The 16,288-nt window shown below is 45.8% G+C and overlaps 1 protein-coding gene across 1 annotated transcript in view; it reads left to right on the top strand.

Moving 5' to 3' along the window:
• DNAH10 (dynein axonemal heavy chain 10) overlaps positions 1 to 16,288 on the top strand; it is a 123,332-nt gene that overhangs the window by 19,501 nt on the left and 87,543 nt on the right. Inside the window, exons 11-20 of the mRNA XM_075996477.1 lie at positions 78 to 272; positions 3,319 to 3,489; positions 4,869 to 5,045; positions 5,904 to 6,029; positions 7,183 to 7,361; positions 7,813 to 7,964; positions 9,958 to 10,122; positions 10,721 to 10,928; positions 12,106 to 12,262; positions 15,537 to 16,013. Coding sequence (XP_075852592.1) covers positions 78 to 272; positions 3,319 to 3,489; positions 4,869 to 5,045; positions 5,904 to 6,029; positions 7,183 to 7,361; positions 7,813 to 7,964; positions 9,958 to 10,122; positions 10,721 to 10,928; positions 12,106 to 12,262; positions 15,537 to 16,013 — 2,007 coding nt within the window. The remainder of the gene's footprint in view (positions 1 to 77; positions 273 to 3,318; positions 3,490 to 4,868; positions 5,046 to 5,903; positions 6,030 to 7,182; positions 7,362 to 7,812; positions 7,965 to 9,957; positions 10,123 to 10,720; positions 10,929 to 12,105; positions 12,263 to 15,536; positions 16,014 to 16,288) is intronic.

Below are 16,288 nucleotides of genomic sequence, written 5' to 3'. Positions count from 1 at the left end.
CTGCTATCCATTTGTAATCAGAATAGTCCTGAGAACACCACACTAACCTCCTCATTGTTGTTCTGTTTGATCGGCAGGTCATGGAGGAATTTTACAACATATTTGGTCCAGAACTCAAGGCTGTGACAGGGGATCCCAAGCGCATTGACGACGTCCTGTGCCGAGTGGATGGCCTGGTGGCCCCCATGGAAACCCTGACCTTTGACCCCTTCAGCATCAAGTCCTCCCAGTACTGGAAATACGTGATGGATGAGTTCAAGATTGAAGTTCTGGCAAGTGACGCATCCATTGATTCAATCTCGGGGCGGACACCATGTTTTCCCTGCGTTAAGTTTGTTAGGTTGTGTAGTGAGGCATTGAGGTTTCCTTTCTTCTTCTTCTTCTTCTTTTTTTTTGAAATCACAAAAAGCAACACATGCTTATTTTGCAAAAAACAGAAACAATACGGAAGTCATAAAGTAAACGGGAACATTCCTTCATCTTCTTCTTCCGCACTCCGGTTCCCCAGGTGGAAAAGTTTAAATTGAGGTAGACCCAGTAGCATTTCTACGACGTTTGTTCCCTACAATATAAATTCAGCTATTTATGAACCAAGGTGAAAATGAAACCAGATATAGCGAGAGAATCACAAAGTGCTCGGTGGGTTTTTGAAAATTGTGTTTTGTGAGGGGTTGAGGGTGGGGAAGGCAACAAGCTGAAAGCAACATCTGGGGTTGGGGACATTCTGGATGGGGGGGACAGAGCCGAGGAAGCAGAGGGTATCTCAGGAAGTCAGGTGTGGATAAAGGCGACAGAATAAAAAAAACAAAACTGGGGAATTGTCTGAGGCAGAGAAACTCGAAGGGCTTGGTACAACCCACAGGGAGATGGCAGAGAGAAATCAAGCTAGAAAGGTGGGCTGGGTATAGAATTGGAGAGGAGCAAGAAGGGCCAGGGTGAGGGATGCGGCTTAATGTAGCAGGTAGTAGGGAACCATTGAGGGTTGTTGGCCAAGGAGTGAGATAATCAGAATTATACTTCAGGAAGGTTTTTCTGGCCACAGCATCGGCTGCTTTGGGCTGGGGGATGACAGGGTGGGGAGATGATGTCGGAGGTGGTGACCCCAGGCATGGGGGAGGCAGGATTGGTCAAAGAGAGGCTGTAGCTGCCAGGAGGGGGTGGCCTGTCACACTCCCTTTCTCAGTCTCATGGGGGAAGCAGTGTCATTTTACGTCTTACATAATTGTTTTTATAACCCCAGACCATCTTTTTATATGGACAACTCTAGATGGTTACATAGGAATTTTCCATTTTAGTTATATCTCATTCATTCTCAGCTCCTATTTCAAATGTTATTTACTTTTCAAACCGAGCTTTCCATCAAAGTCACTTAATCCAGTAACATTGAAAAGTTCGTGTTAAGAAAAAGCAGCCCCATGTGTGACTCCTTGCCCTTCCCATTTCTGCTGTCATTTTCAATTCCAGATGTTTCTTTTGCTGTTTGCCTCCAGGTTTCCTAAAGAACATGCCAGTGTGATTAATCTTAGACGTCTGTTAGCTGCTCAGATACAGACTTATTGTCCCACTGCTAAGCCCAGTTGCCTCTCTATCCTATAACATAGTTTTATCGTAGCTTCTGGTTGAATTAAGGGTCAGTGTTTGCTCATTATGTCTGTGCAAATACTGGTCACTGCTGAGCCAAGAAGCCTGTCACCTTCCTTGTTCAGCCCTTCATTTTTCCTGGAGATAATCGGGGCCTTTGTTTTTCATTGGCCTGGTCCTTTGCATACCTATTGTTAATTTTTACGAACTTGTCTAGCATCTCTGCCACATGCCCACCAGTAATGGGTTCCATATGCTCCAACCTGTCAGTTCCATTATTTCCCAGAGGTCACTGTCCCCCTACTCTAGTCTACACTGCTTGCGTTCTAGGCCTGTCACAGAGCGGTCACCCTGGGACTTCCTGTCTTCTCTCCTCTGCGTTGGATCTTCTCTTCTGTTTTCTGGATCGCAGGTCTTCCTCTTTCCTTGTTTATGCCTGTGTTTTGCTGGAGCATGTTTCTTTTCTTTTTTGAAAAATATCTTACTATGTTTTTTTTCTTTTCTTTTATTATTGCTATGGCAAGTATGTAGAGCCGTGGGGCACATTTTTAGCAGCTTTCTAAGTAAGGTTTCATGGGACATGTATGTTTTGAGTCTTGTATGCGTGAATTCTGAAATAAGAGTTAGGTATAGAATTCAAGGCTGAAAGTAACTTTTCCTGAGCAATTTGAAGACATTCTTTGTGACTTCTAGTTTCCAATGTTATTAGAGTCTGATGTTCTGATTTAATTTTTTTTTTTTGAGACATAGTCACACTCTGTTGCCCAGACTAAAGTGAGTGCTTGTGGCATCAGCCTAGTTCATGGCAACCTGAAACTCCTGGGCTCAAGCGATCCTCCTACCTTAGCCTCCCAAGTAGCTGGGACTACAGGCATGCACCACCATGCACGCCTAATTTTTTTTCTCTATATTTTTATTTTTAGCTGTCCAAATAATTTCTTTCTATTTTTAATAGAGGCAGGGTCTCGCTCTTGCTCAGGCTGGTCTCAAACTCAATGATCCACTAGCCTCGGCCTCCCAGAGTGCTTGATTTAATATATATATATATTTTATTTCTTTTTTATATTCAAAAGTGGGTGCACTTTTGATTTAATATTTTTAATTACATATACATTTTATTTCAGAGTATCACAGGGGTACAAATGCTTTGGTTACATAAATTGCCTTTGCCCCACCTGAAACTGATTTAATTTTTCTAGAACTAACTTCCACCCTTTTATAGAGCAGGGTTGGGATGGGAGGGGTGGAGGATGCATGTGGCTGGCTGTGCAGGGTGGAGAAAGGGATCCTCCAACTGTCCCTCACTTGTCGCCAACCCGGCTTCCTGGTGCAGGTCAGGTGCAAATGCTCATCAGTCTTACAGAGGTTCTGTGGGGACAGCTGCTCCCCTGCGCCCCCTAGTGTCAGCATGAGATTGTAACTCTCTGCCTGCCTTAGAGTTAAATCCCTAGCTCTCTGCTATGTGTCTTGGCTGGTATTTTTTTGTCTATGTGAGTTAACACTTTAAGAAAATTTCTCTTCCCTATCACTTTGACCTGGTTGGGGAGACAGATCAGAGAACCAACACAGCCAATCTGCCATTTTTAATTGTATACCAGCTTCCGTGAAAATGCAGTAGAAATCTGTCCCAAGCCACTGCTTTTTTTTTTTTCTCATTTCTTGCCACTTGGATTTTGTAGGATAATTACGGGGGCATGAGAGCTCTTTTCTTGACTTTTTTTTTTTTTTTTTTTGCAGGTTATTGAGAAAGAAGCAAAAAATTTTATTGATGAATCTTTTAAGACACTTCGATCAGCTGAAGCAGCATTTGACATGCTTTTAAAATTTAAGCATATTCGTTCACGGGAGGCTGTTAATCGGCAGATGATGATGAAGTTTAATGATATTCTTGCGCAGTACTGCAAAGAGGTAATTGAAACATCGGTAGCTGGCAGAGCAGTGAAAATGCACTTGGCAAAATGTGAACAATTGAACCACTTTCTGCCTTTCCCATTTGAATTCAGAGAAACTGTAGGATTTTCCCAAATAGGCGTGTCACATAATACAGGTAACCCAAAGTGGGTTTGTTTATTTAGTGGAGAAATTCGATATGAGTTTATTGAGTATAATATTATTTATCTGATGTTGTGGTGGCACCGTGTGAGTTAGTAAAAATCTTGGCAATAATAGTAGCCAGAGCTCACCGTCTCCAAGGATCATCTGTGTATGTGTCATTAATTCAGAAAAATGTATTCAGGGCTCACATCTTCCAAGTATGGTGTTAGGTACAGAGAGACAGACGAAACATAGCTTCTGCCTTCGAAGAAATCAGTATTTAGTGGGAGAAACAAATAAAAAAATGCTTATTGTCTTATTCAGAATATAATATGAGAATATGTGAATAATTAGATCAAAATAAGGCAGTATCAAATAAAAGCCTTCAGTGGTCTCCTAATGTACAATATTAGTTTTCTATTGCTGCTGCTGTCAAACAACCACAAACTTAGCTACTTAAAACAAAACGATTATCTCATAGTACTGGAGGTCGGAAGTTTGCCGCAGGTGTCCCTGCGTGGAAATCAAGGTGTCAGCAGGGCTGGAGTTCCTCCTGGAGTTTCCAGGGAGAATCCCCCCCCCCAACCCCTCACTCCCCACCCCAGATTCTAGAGGCTCCTGGCACCTTCCCATCTTCAAAGCCAGGGACGACCAGTTTCACATCTAATCACTGTGACCTCCTCTGCCTCCCCGTTTCTGTTTTGTGGCCCCTTGTGATACGTTGGACCTGCCCAGAAAACCCAGGACAATCTGTTCTAGGATCAGCTGGCTGACAGCCGTAGCTCCAGCCGCAACTGCAGCTCCCCTTTGCCGAGTAGCGAGTAGACAAATTCTCAGGCCTGGGGGATTGGGAGGTTGGTGGTGTTGGGACGTAGACCTCCAGGAGGCTGTTGTTGTGCCTGCCACACCCCGTTACCTCCTCGTTTCTTTTGAAATGCAAGTAAGCCACTGGTCACCTCTGGAACATATTTCAGGATTTCTAATAACTCAATCAAACCCATGTACATAGTGTGCAAGGTCTGTTCGTTCTAAGTCAATTTGGAGCATTGCATAGGTTAAACCAGAGGAAAAAAATTGCTAGAGAGCATAAGAAAAAGTAATAAATAATAAGGAAGTAGTAAAAGCACTCTTCTATATGCTAGAATATTTCTCGACATTGCAGTGTTCGTTTCCTTACTGATCCAGATCTCAAGTCTTTTGGGGCTCACACGGTGATGTTTGTCCCTTACTAAATGCATCTGATTGCTTCTCAGATTGACATCGTTAATAAGCTCTTCGTCCAGAACCAGGAAAACCCGCCGCTGTATAAGAACCTGCCCCCCGTGGCGGGCGCCATCTGCTGGGAGCGGTCCCTGTTCTATCGAATCAAGCACACCATCTTGAGATTTCAAGAAGTGGAGGAGATACTGGAAGGTGACCGAGGACAGGAAGTACGTGGCTTTGCTGGAACTGTCTCCTTTTGTATTTCATGCTTTAATCCTAGACAGGTCGGATCTCCCTGGTCTCATCCAGGAGAGTCATCAGCTCTGGGTGGCTGCCACCTGCCGGGGCGACGGAGAGTCTCCGTGTGAGAAGCAGCTCACTTTCAAATCCACGCCTGCCAGGGAGAGGGTCTTCCCTGTGGTCCGTGATTCAGAGCTCGTATTTAAAACTACCTTCTGCGTTCTTTCTTTTTGGCATCTTAATACATAGGACATCCTCCAGGTCCTGGTCACATGAGCTGCTTCTTACACTTGATTTTCAGCTTCTCTGGAGGATGATAACTGTTTTTGGGGTACCATCCCTCCCCTGTTCCCATGGATATTTGTTTGTTATATAGCAGAGGTCAGCCTTTTCTTTAAAGATGTAGACAGTAAATATGTTATTCAACCTGCCATTGTTGTAAGAAAGTAGCCCTAGATAACATGCATACGGACAGGCGTGCCTGAGTTCCAATAAAGCTTTATTTGTGGGTGCTGCGATTTGAATTTCATGTAGTTTTCACGTGTTATGAAGCATTATTGTTATTTTGGTTTCCTTCCAATCATCCCCACGGTCACATAAAACCATTCTTGGTTCACGGGCTGTAGCAGATTCAGCCCATCGGCTGCAGTAGCTGAGCCCCACTATTTAGCCTACATTTCAACCCACACAGCCCCACGCCAGCCCTCCACATCGGTGAAAACCCATCTAGTTCCTTTCTCAAAATGTATTTATAGGTCATTTAACTACACATACGTGTGTGTAGAGGGAGACGAGACAATGTTACTTCCAAGTACGGAATGACTGTTGCGTGCATTCTTTGGTAGGTAAAAGATAAATATTTGGAGGTGGGCAGGACGATGAAGGACTATGAAGACAGAAAGTACGAGCTGTGGAGGGACACCACGGAGCAGGTCCTCCCGAACCTCATGAAGAAGAGTCTCCTGACCAAGGTGCGTATTTCCGGACTCTTGTCCCCAGCTGTGGTGGCCGTGTCAGATGATGGCGTCTGCGTCATTTTCCTGAGGTCCTGTTTGTTGACACTCATGAAGTTGACAGGTGTTTCCAAAATCAAAGGAGGGCAGGGAGTGACTGAAGAAGAGGAGAGGCCAAAAGGAAAGAGAACAGAGCTATTGGAATGGCATGGTTAGGACTCGGCTGGACCCGGGCAGCCCTATCGGCTCCTTGGGCAGCAGGTGTCACTCTGAGCCTTAGTTTCCCTGTTTATAAAATGAGTTGGATCAGATGACATAAACAAGTAAAGGATTAGTTGAACCATATACGGAGTAGCTTTCAGTTGACCTTTTTTTTTTTTTTTTCCTGAGACAGGACCTTGCTCTGTCATCCGGGCTACAGTGCAGTGGTGTGGTCATAGCTCATAGCAACCTCAAACTCTTGGGCTCAAGCAATCCTCCTGTCTCAGCCTCCAGAGTAGTTGGGACTATAGGCACTGGGCTAATTTTTCTATTTTTAGTAGAGACGGGGGTCTTGCTCTTGCTCAGGCTGGTCTTGAACTTGTGACCTCAAGTGATCCTCCCACCACGGCCTCCCAGGGTGCTGGGATTACAGGCGGGAGCCACTGCACCCGGCCCAGCGGACCATTAATAACCTACAGAAAAATGCCATGCCACGTGATTCATCCTTGTCTGTGGCATGGGGCCTGGCACATAGTAGGTGCTCAGCGAACACACACCAGCTATCACAGAGGGACGATGCGGCCTGGCAGCTTTAGGTCTTTGGTCCCAGAAACCCTGACGCAGGCACCACAGTGGGTGTAGAGGGCTCGTCCGCTCGGGTCCCATCAAAGGGGCAGCTGCTGCCTGGTTGCAGGCTATTCTTGCTACACAACTAGACTTTCCAGTTTTCCAAAGGATGCCAGCATTCTGGATTTTTATGTGAACTCACCCAATCTTCAAATGGCGACTAAATGGAATTTTTTAAAAACCTTATTCACCCAAGTACGCGTTCCAGCCAGGGCCCCAGTCAAGGGCTCGGCATTTGTCTTTTTCAAGTTCACTTTTAACGTGGGTTGTCCTGAGCCGACTGCGTCCGGGCCCGCCTTCCGCGCCTCCCAAACGTCTCTTCGCCGTCTTGTCTCTTCCACAGCTGTCCTCCGCTGTCGCTCTCGACGAGCCTTCCGCTTCGGAGAGGGGGATTGTGTTTGCAATCAATTTTTCACCTGCGCTCAAAGAAATTATTCATGAAACAAAGTACCTGGAACAGCTGGGGTTCGTTGTCCCTGAATTAGCAAGAAATGTTGCTCTCCAGGAAGACAAATTCCTTAGGTAAAACGATTCCTCTCTTAAATTAGCAGTAAACTTTTTAGCCTTGGGACCTGTTTACATTTTCTTTTTTTTTTTGGGACAGGGTCTCACTTTGTTGCCCAGGCTAGAGCGAGTGCTGTGCCATCAGCCTGGCTCACAGCAACCTCAAACTCCTGGGCTCAAGCAATCCTTCTGCCTCAGCCTCCCGAGTAGCTGGGACTACAGGCATGCGCCACCATGCCCAGCTCATTTTTCTATTTTTTGTAGAGACGGGGTCTCGCTCTTGCTCAGGCTGAAAAGTAGTATTTTTCAAAAAAGAAAGTTAATGAAAAGAGTGGCATTGTTTTAAATTTTTGCAAATCTCTTCATCAAAACCATAGACAGGTTCATGGTCTTTGGTAACCTACTGATTACGGAAGCTTTGAATTCAGCTGAGCGCTTCCTCACGTCAATGCCTGTTGGTCACGCGCAGGTACACAGACGGGATACAGCGTATGCTGGATCACTATCACACGCTCATCGGAACGTTAAACGAGGCAGAGACTATTCTTCTTGAAGATCATGCCCAGGAATTAATCCGGGTGTTTAGGTCTGGATATAAGAGGCTGAACTGGAACTCACTAGGTAAATAATTTTTCTATTTATTACCTTTTCTTTTTCCCTTTTTAGAGACAGGGTGTTTGTTACCTAGGCTGGAATGTAGTGTTATAGTAGTGTTATAGCTACTATGTAGTGTTATAGCTCACTGCAACCTTGAACTCCTGGGCTCAAGCCATCCTCCTGCTTTAGCCTCCCAAGTAGCTGGGCCTGCAGGCGCTCACCATCATGCCCAACTAATTTTAACATGTTTAGTAGAGACGGGGTCTCAGGGTCTCACTATGTTGTCCAGGCTGGTCTTGAACTCCTGGCCTCAAGCGATCCTCCTACCTCAGCCTCCCAAAGTGCTGGGATTACATGCATGAGCCACTGTGCCTGGCCTATTGATTGCCTTTTAGACGTTGGGATGCAAAATTCTTTTAGGTTGTTTTATTTGAATGACAATTTTTGTGTGCTTACAGATGCGATTACCAAATAATTTTTGAGGGTTGATAAAATACACTCTGTGGAATTTAGAGCTAATCTCCAGGCTGCGGTTGGGGTGAAGCTAAGAGGGGTGCCATTGTCACACTCTCCAGACCTAACATGCTCTCCTACAAAAAGAAAGTGACCTTTACCTTTTTAAATTAAAAATATAATCTGGAGGTGATTGTAGATTCACATGCAGTTGTTAAGAATTCCTGCAGAGAGACCCCCGTGTGCCCTTTACCCGGTTCTCCCCAGGAGTGACTTCTGGCAAAACTAGAAGATGACAGCCAAGATCCCGGCACCAACACAGTCAAGCTAGAGAACATTCCCACACCACAGCGATTACAGCCAAACCCACTTCCTCCTCCTCAACCCCTGGCAGCCGTGAATTTGTCCTCTATTTCTGCAATTTTGTCGTTTTAAGAGTATTATCTAAATGAAACATATTACAGAACCTTTATTGGGTTGGTTTGTCTTGCTCAGCCTAATTCTCTGAAGAGCCATCTGAGTTGTTGCATATATCAACAATTTGTGCCTTTTTCTTGCTAAATAGTACTCCAGGGTATCAACATACCATTGTTTGTTTAAGCCTTTTGCCTCTTGAAGGACATCTAGGTTGTCTCCCGTTTTGGCTGTTATGAATAAAGCTGCTATAAACATTTGTGTACAGGGTTTTGTGTGAACATGAGTCTTCGTTTTTATGGAATAAGTGCCCAGGAGTGCAGTCGCTGAGTTGTGTGGTAGTTGCACGTTTAGCTTAGTTCTTTTCTTACTTTTTAGTTGTTGTCCTGTTTTATAGGGTGGCTGTGCCATTTTACTCTTCCATCAGCAGTATGTGAGCGGTCCAGCTTCTCCACGTCCTGGCCAGCATTTGCTGGGGTCGCTAGTTTTTAATCTTAGCCACCTGATACTGTGTGAAGGCAGATTGTCGTGGGTTGGATTTGCATTGCATAATGCCCGATGGTGTTGAGCCTCTTTTCATGTGCTGACTTGCCATCTTTCTGTCCTCTTGAGGGAGGGGTCTTTTCATGTCTTTTGCCCATTTTCTAATTACATCGTTTGCTTTCTTCACTGTTTTAAGAGTTTTGAGAGATCTTTATATGTTCTGGATACTCGTTCTTTGTTGGATGTGCGGTTTGCAGATAGTTCCTCCCACTCCGCAGCGTGTCTTTTCTTTTGCTTAGGAGAGTCGTTTGTAGAGCAAAAGTTTTAAATTTCGGAGATGTCCAGCTTGTCGGTTTTTCCTTTTATGGGTCCTGCTTTTGGTGTCAAGTCTAAGAATCATCGCCTCGCCCTAGATCTCAAGTTTTCTTTTTTTTTTCCCTCTACAAATGTTATAGTTTAAATGTTATCACTTGGTTGATTCTGGGCACCAGGCTCCTTGTCCTGGTCCCTTAGGGATGCAGGGTCCCTTGGCTACCTCCAAGGCCCGAGGACTTGGAAGGAGTGGGGTCTCCCCCGTGGAGGGACAGTGTTGACGTTACAGAGGTTGGTGGGACGGATGTGGAAAGACAGACTTGGAAGCCAAGTGTCTTTCTCTTTCTCTCCACAGGTATTGGCGACTACCTCACTCGGTGCAAACAGGCCATCGGGAAATTCGAGTCTCTCGTGCACCAGATCCACAAGAATGCAGATGACATTTCTTCCAGGCTCACGTTAATAGAGAGCATGAACCTCTTTAAATATCCAGCACCCAAAAGCGAGGAAGAGCTGCCAGGTAGGTCTGACTTCTCGGTGCTCCGGTTGTGCAATGAACGAGGAGCTTCTTGATTGTGGTTTTCTATCTGTGTCCGCGAATGAAACCATGAAATCGAATAAAACCGTTCCTAAGCAACTCAGTCATCTTCCTTTAAAGGACCGTGGGTAATTCCTACTTTTTGTCGTGTCTTACGGATTGCCGAGTTAGTTTAACGAATTCTTGAGTCTGAAAAATCAGTAGCACTTTTATCGATAGGTCCGTGACAGTAAAGTGAATCGTGCTTTTATGGGCTCACATTTGCACGTTCAAACAAGATATTTTAAGTGTTCTTAGACCAGTCAACAAGGAATTCAAGAAAAACAAGATTGCCCAAAGACACAAAAGCCACCTCCTGGATGTGGTGTACTTCTATGTACGTAACGAGAACCCCCAAGTTGTCATTTGTTTGTTGCTTAGGGTGTGTCTTGACTTCTGATGTCGACTTGCTTTCTGCTTCGGGTCAAGGTTAGGGGCTATTTATGTATTTCTGAGACACACGGCTGGTGCTAGGATTGCTTTCTGAGCTCTGCCCTTTCCTGCCTTTGTGGGCAGCTGTGACAAATGTCTTTCTCTGTAGGCGTGAAGGAATTCTTTGAGCACATCGATCGAGAACGGGCCCGAGACGTGGACCACATGGTCCGGTGGTATCTTGCCATTGGACCTCTGCTGACCAAAGTGGAGGGTCTCGTCATCCACACCAACACGGGCAAGTCCCCCAAGCTGGCCTCCTACTACGAGTACTGGGAAAATAGGATTTACGAGGTCCTGACGAAGCTCGTCTTCAAGTAAGTTCATCTTCTTTTTTGTTTTTTAGAGCCAGGGTCTCGCTGTGCTGCCCAGGCTGGAGCACAGCGTCTGTGCACAGGCACGATGGTAGCACGCCTGCCGCAGCCTCGGGCTCCTGGGCTCCAGGGGTTTCCTTGCCTGGGTCCCCTGATGGCTGGGACCACTGTGCCTAGAGTTCGTCTTCTTGTTGTGTGTTTTAGAAACAACATGTTTGGATTAAGATATTTTACATACATGGACAGCCATGTATGTCCATGTATTAAAGGGGGCAGCCAGGTACAAAATGAAAATCAGGAGATGGCTTTCTGGCCAAAGGGGCCCTTGTAGGATGGAGGGGTGACCTTGCACTTGGGCTCACGCTCTTGTTAGCCCCTCAACGTTCAGAACAGGAAATTATCCCTCTTTCCACTTCAATTGACTGAAAGTCACAGTGTGTCTGTTTTCAAAAAGTTAGCTGGGCGTGGTGGCATGCACCTGTGGTTCCAGCTACTCGGGAGGCTGAGGCAGGAGGATCGCTTGAGCCCAGGAGGTTGAGGTTGCTGTGAGCTACGAAGACACCACTGCACTCCAGCCTGGGCAACAGAGCGAGACTCTGTCTCAAAAACAACAACAACAGCAGCACCCAAAAATCAGAAGAAAAAGCCAGAAGGCAGGACAAGGGCTTGCGTTTCACTCTGATGGCAACAAGAGGCTACTGAGTGCTTTCAGCGCAGGGAGGGAGAGTTACACGTCTTTAAAAAGCCCCTTTGGCTGCTGCACGAGTCACGGAAGGGGCAGAGCCCTCAGTGGGGCTGATGAAGTTCCATGTCCAAGTGTCACCCCCAGTTTGACCCGGACAGGACCGAGCAGGTTGGGGCAGGCTGCGCGGGGCGTGAATACTCCTCTTTCCTGAACCAGAGTTGAACAGCTTCCCGAAGTGACCAGTGTCACTTAAGTATTTTCCAACCCACAGGCATTCGACTTTCCAAAAGTAGAAATGAACTGTTTGTATAAATTTAGGGCCCAAAAAAAAATACAAGGAAACTCAGCCCAGACTGTCCGCTGCACCCCCATAGCGTGGTGTTCCTTGCGGTGGGCTTCTCACCTGTGACCCTGGTGACCCTGGTCCTCTCCGTCAACTGAGCGGTGTTTTTCGCTCTCGTGGGGGCACTCAGTTATTTGCATTTGTGCTTTTAGGAATTTGCAGTCTTTTAACACGTTAATCCTTGGCAATGTCCCTCTGTTCCAAACGGAGACCATTCTGACCGCTCCGGAGATCATCCTGCACCCCAACGCCAACGAGATCGACAAAATGTGCGTCCACTGCGTCCGCAACTGCGTGGAGGTCACCAAGGTGAGGGCGGAGGTACCCTTTGCTTCTCAGGCGGCGCCTCGCTGCAGGTGGCTGGGCCCTGCCTCCGCAGAAAGCCAGCGGCCAGGAGGTGGAGGACACGGGCTCCTCTTGCCTCTGCCTCTCCCTGACGCCTCCCGTGCAGCTCCAAATGCGGGAGTGTCCCAGAGCCCGGTCCCGGCTCCTTTCCGTCCCTCTCTCTCTTCTGCAGTGAGTTATCCTCTGCCCGTTGCCTTCCCGGTTTCTCCCTTCTTCTTCTCCTACCTTGGGCTCTTCTTTGAACCGACAAATATGTTTTATGTCTTTTCTCAATGGAGAAAAAAAGGTGCTCACAGAAACTTTCTCTTGCCTCTCTGTCCCCACGCTACGGTGCGGTGTCTTTCTGTTTCCCGCCACACTGCTCCTTTCCTCCCAGTCCGGTGGCTCTGAGCAGCAACCCCCCCCCTCCCGTGGCGGCGCCCTGGGGCCTTATCCTGGGCGTGTCCAAGGTGGAATTCTTGACTTTGCCCCAGTTTTCCCACTTTGAAGAATGGCACCGACATCAATGCAGTTTCTCGAGCCCCAAACCTGGGAGCCATCCCCGATTGCTCTGTTTCTCCCGCCCAGCGACACGCAGGCTGTTGGCAAGCCCCCCAAGCACGCCGGATCTGTCTGTCCCCTCCTCTCCTTTCCCGTGTCACCTTCCTCTCCCGGTCACCATCGTCCCTCTCCCGGCCTGCTGCGGCGATGCCTTCTCCACCGCAGCTGGTCACATTATCCTTAAAAATACAAATCATTTTATGTCAGCCCTTGTGTAGCCACCTCCCCCGCCCCATGGCTTTTGATTACACTTTGAACATAATCCGAATACCTTTGCGAGGCTTGGTGCCCGCCACAGGCACCTGCCTGTGTTCCGATCCCAGGTCCTACCTGGCTCGAGTGCCACTGGCTGCCGTCTGGCACCTCCAGTAGGTGATGCTCGCTGCTCCCTCTCCCTGGCATGTCCCGCACCCCCTCCCCCACCTTTGCCTGGCTGCCTCCTTCCTGTCCTCTATCCTATCAGCCTGTTCCATCCTCTTCCTTCTGCTTATCACTGTCTCACCTTTTCTTTTTTATTCTCTTGCTAATTTATCTATTGACTCTCTCAGGCCACAAGCATGCAAGTGGCAGAGAATACAGACCTTGAGTGTTTTGTTTTGTTCACCTTTTTTTGAGACAGTCTCGCTGTCACCCAGGCTAGAGTGCAGTGGCATTATTACAGCTCACTGTAGCCTGAAACTCTTGGGCTCAGGTGATCCTCCTGCCTCAGCCTCCCGAATAGCTGGGACTGCAGGCGAGCACCACCATGCCTAGCTAATTTTTTCTATTTTTAGTAGAGTTGAGGTCTCACTCTTGTTCAGGCTGGTCTCCAACTCCTGACCTCAAGTGATCCTCCTGCCTAGGCCTCCCAGAGTGCTAGGATTATAGGCGTGAGCCACCTCACCTGTTCTTTGTCTACTTCTGAATTCCTAGCACAGAGAAGAATGTCTAGCACATAGTTTATTCTCAGTAAATGTTTCTTAAATGAACATCTGTTGGCAGATACCTCAAAGTTTATGTCTTACCAAAAATGGAAATATAGGGCCATCTTTGTGGATAAATGACATCGTGTCCCCTCAACATACTGACATCTTTCTCTTCACTTGGTTTCTTCAGCAAGGTAGACGTGATTCAGGCATTTTTTTTTTTTTTTTTTTGGCATAAAAACAAATGTGGATATCACACATGGGGAATTTCATTTCACTGTACTTGGAAATTAATGAATAAATTGTACATGTTTTATAATTTATGCTAATACAGTTCTTTATTAAGCCTCTGTTGTATAAATTCTCTTAACTTACAGGTACTATATCATAGAGTCTTTGCACAGGGAAACAAAAGGGTAAATAATAGGAAAGATGGTCTATAAAACATTGTGAATATTAACCATAGTATTTCATGCCAACTTAACTTTCCTCATTATTAACAGATGGATTTGGGGCTCTTGGTGAAGCCTATATTATTTTGTCTTCATAAGTTTCTTCTTTTAAATGGAAATAACTCTTACATATTCTCTTGGAAAATGTTAGAATATATTCCATTAAAATAATGAACATGCATGACCAGGTCACTTAATATAGCTTAACTGTGGCATCTCTTTGATCTTTAGGATTTATATTTCATGGCTGGAAAAAATGAGCAAAAGTTTTTATCTAGGATCGGAATTAACTCATCTGATATGTGGAAATGATAACACAGTTCACCTTTTGGAGCTTTGGGGAGGATTGATTTATGTAATACATGTAGAGAGTTTAGTACAGTGCTTGGCAATCAGTAGCTCTAAATAAATATTAGCTATTATTGGTATTAGCATTACTATTAGTAGTAATATTAGAAGGAAAAGTAATAGTTGTTTATTCACATTTTACAAATGGTGAAACTATGATTCAGAGAAGTAATATGTAACACATCCATGGTTTACAGTTAGAAATCACACTTGATTAAAAGAAAAGAGAGCTTTGGCTATGTAGCAGGGAGATGTCAAATTAGCAGATTTGTTCTGGGACCCTGGGCAATTTGCCTGACTCTTTGTGTTTCTTCATCTGTGAATATGGAAACAAATGTTATTTTATTCATCCACAGTGCAGTTACCTTTTATCATGTAACAAGCCACTTCAAATCATAGTGGCTTAAAACAGTGACCATTTATTTAGCTTCTGGTTCTGTGGCTCTGTGGGCTGAGTTCTGCTGAGCGGTTCTTCTGGTCTTGGCTGTGCTCACTTACATGTCTAGCAGTTGATGACCTGAAGCACAGCTCTGATGACTGGCTGGTTGTTGGATGGGTGAATGGCTTATTATTACCTGGTGGGCTATCTGAGGCTCAAACATCTAGTGGTTGCAAGGTTTCAAGAGCATGAGAGTAGAAGCTGCAGGGCTTTTGCATCCTTGGCTTGGAACTTATATAACACAACTTCTGCCCCATTTCCACTGGGTCAAGTTAAGTCACCAGGCTAGTCCAGGAAGGGGAAATAGACATCATCTGCTACTTTTTTTTTTGGTCTTTTTTCTTTTTCTTTCCCAAACCATCACCCTGGGAAATTCCATCTCTTGATGGGAAGAACAAAGGTTATTGTGGTAATTTTTGTGATCTAGCCTAGTTTATTAATAATAAAATGATTTCCATTACTAGGCAAGACTTATCACTGAATACTAATATATATACACAGGAGGCAAAATAGATACTAAAATACTATGTTTTCCTCAATTCTTATTTCGCCAGCATTTTGTGCGATGGATGCATGGCAGCTGCATCGAATGCCCTCCTCAGAAGGGGGAGGAAGAAGAAATTGTCATAGTGAGCTTTTACAGTGACATTTCTGTGACTCCTCAGATAATTGAACAAGCTGTTATGATCCCCCAAAACGTTCACAGGATTCTGGTCAATCTCATGAAGTACCTACAGAAATGGAAGCGGTACCGACCCCTCTGGAAGTTGGATAAAGCTATCGTGATGGAGAAATTTGCTGCCAAGAAACCCCCTTGTACAGCATATGATGAGAAGTTGCAGTTCTACTCCAGAATAGCCAGTGAGGTCATGCGCTACCCTTTAACTAAGGACGAGCACTGCATTAGGCTGCAGCTTGGGCCTCTGGCAAACACAGTGCAGGAAAATGCCAAGTCCTGGGTGGTTTCCCTTGGAAAACTTCTCAACGACTCGGCAAAGGAGGAGCTCTACAGTCTCCATGAAGAGATCGAGGTACTCCATTGCTGTGTTTAATTAAAACTACTTTTCGGCCAGGTGTGGTGGCTCACGCCTGTAACCCTAGCACTCTGGGAGGCCGAGGCAGGAGGATCGCTCAAGGTCAGGAGTTCGAAACCAGCCTGAGCAAGAGCAAGACCTCGTCTCTACTATAAATAGAAAGAAATTAGCCAAATTAAAGATAGAAAAAATTAGCCGGGCATGGTGGTGCATGCCTGCAGTCCCAGCTACTTGGGAGGCTGAGGCAGGTGGATCGCTTGAGCCCAGGAGTT

Source organism: Microcebus murinus, chromosome 22, assembly GCF_040939455.1.
Source record: "Microcebus murinus isolate Inina chromosome 22, M.murinus_Inina_mat1.0, whole genome shotgun sequence".
Classification (NCBI taxonomy): Eukaryota; Metazoa; Chordata; class Mammalia; order Primates; family Cheirogaleidae; genus Microcebus; species Microcebus murinus.
The sequence above is the reverse complement of the archived record's forward strand: the minus strand, read 5'-3'. Positions and strand labels throughout refer to the sequence as shown.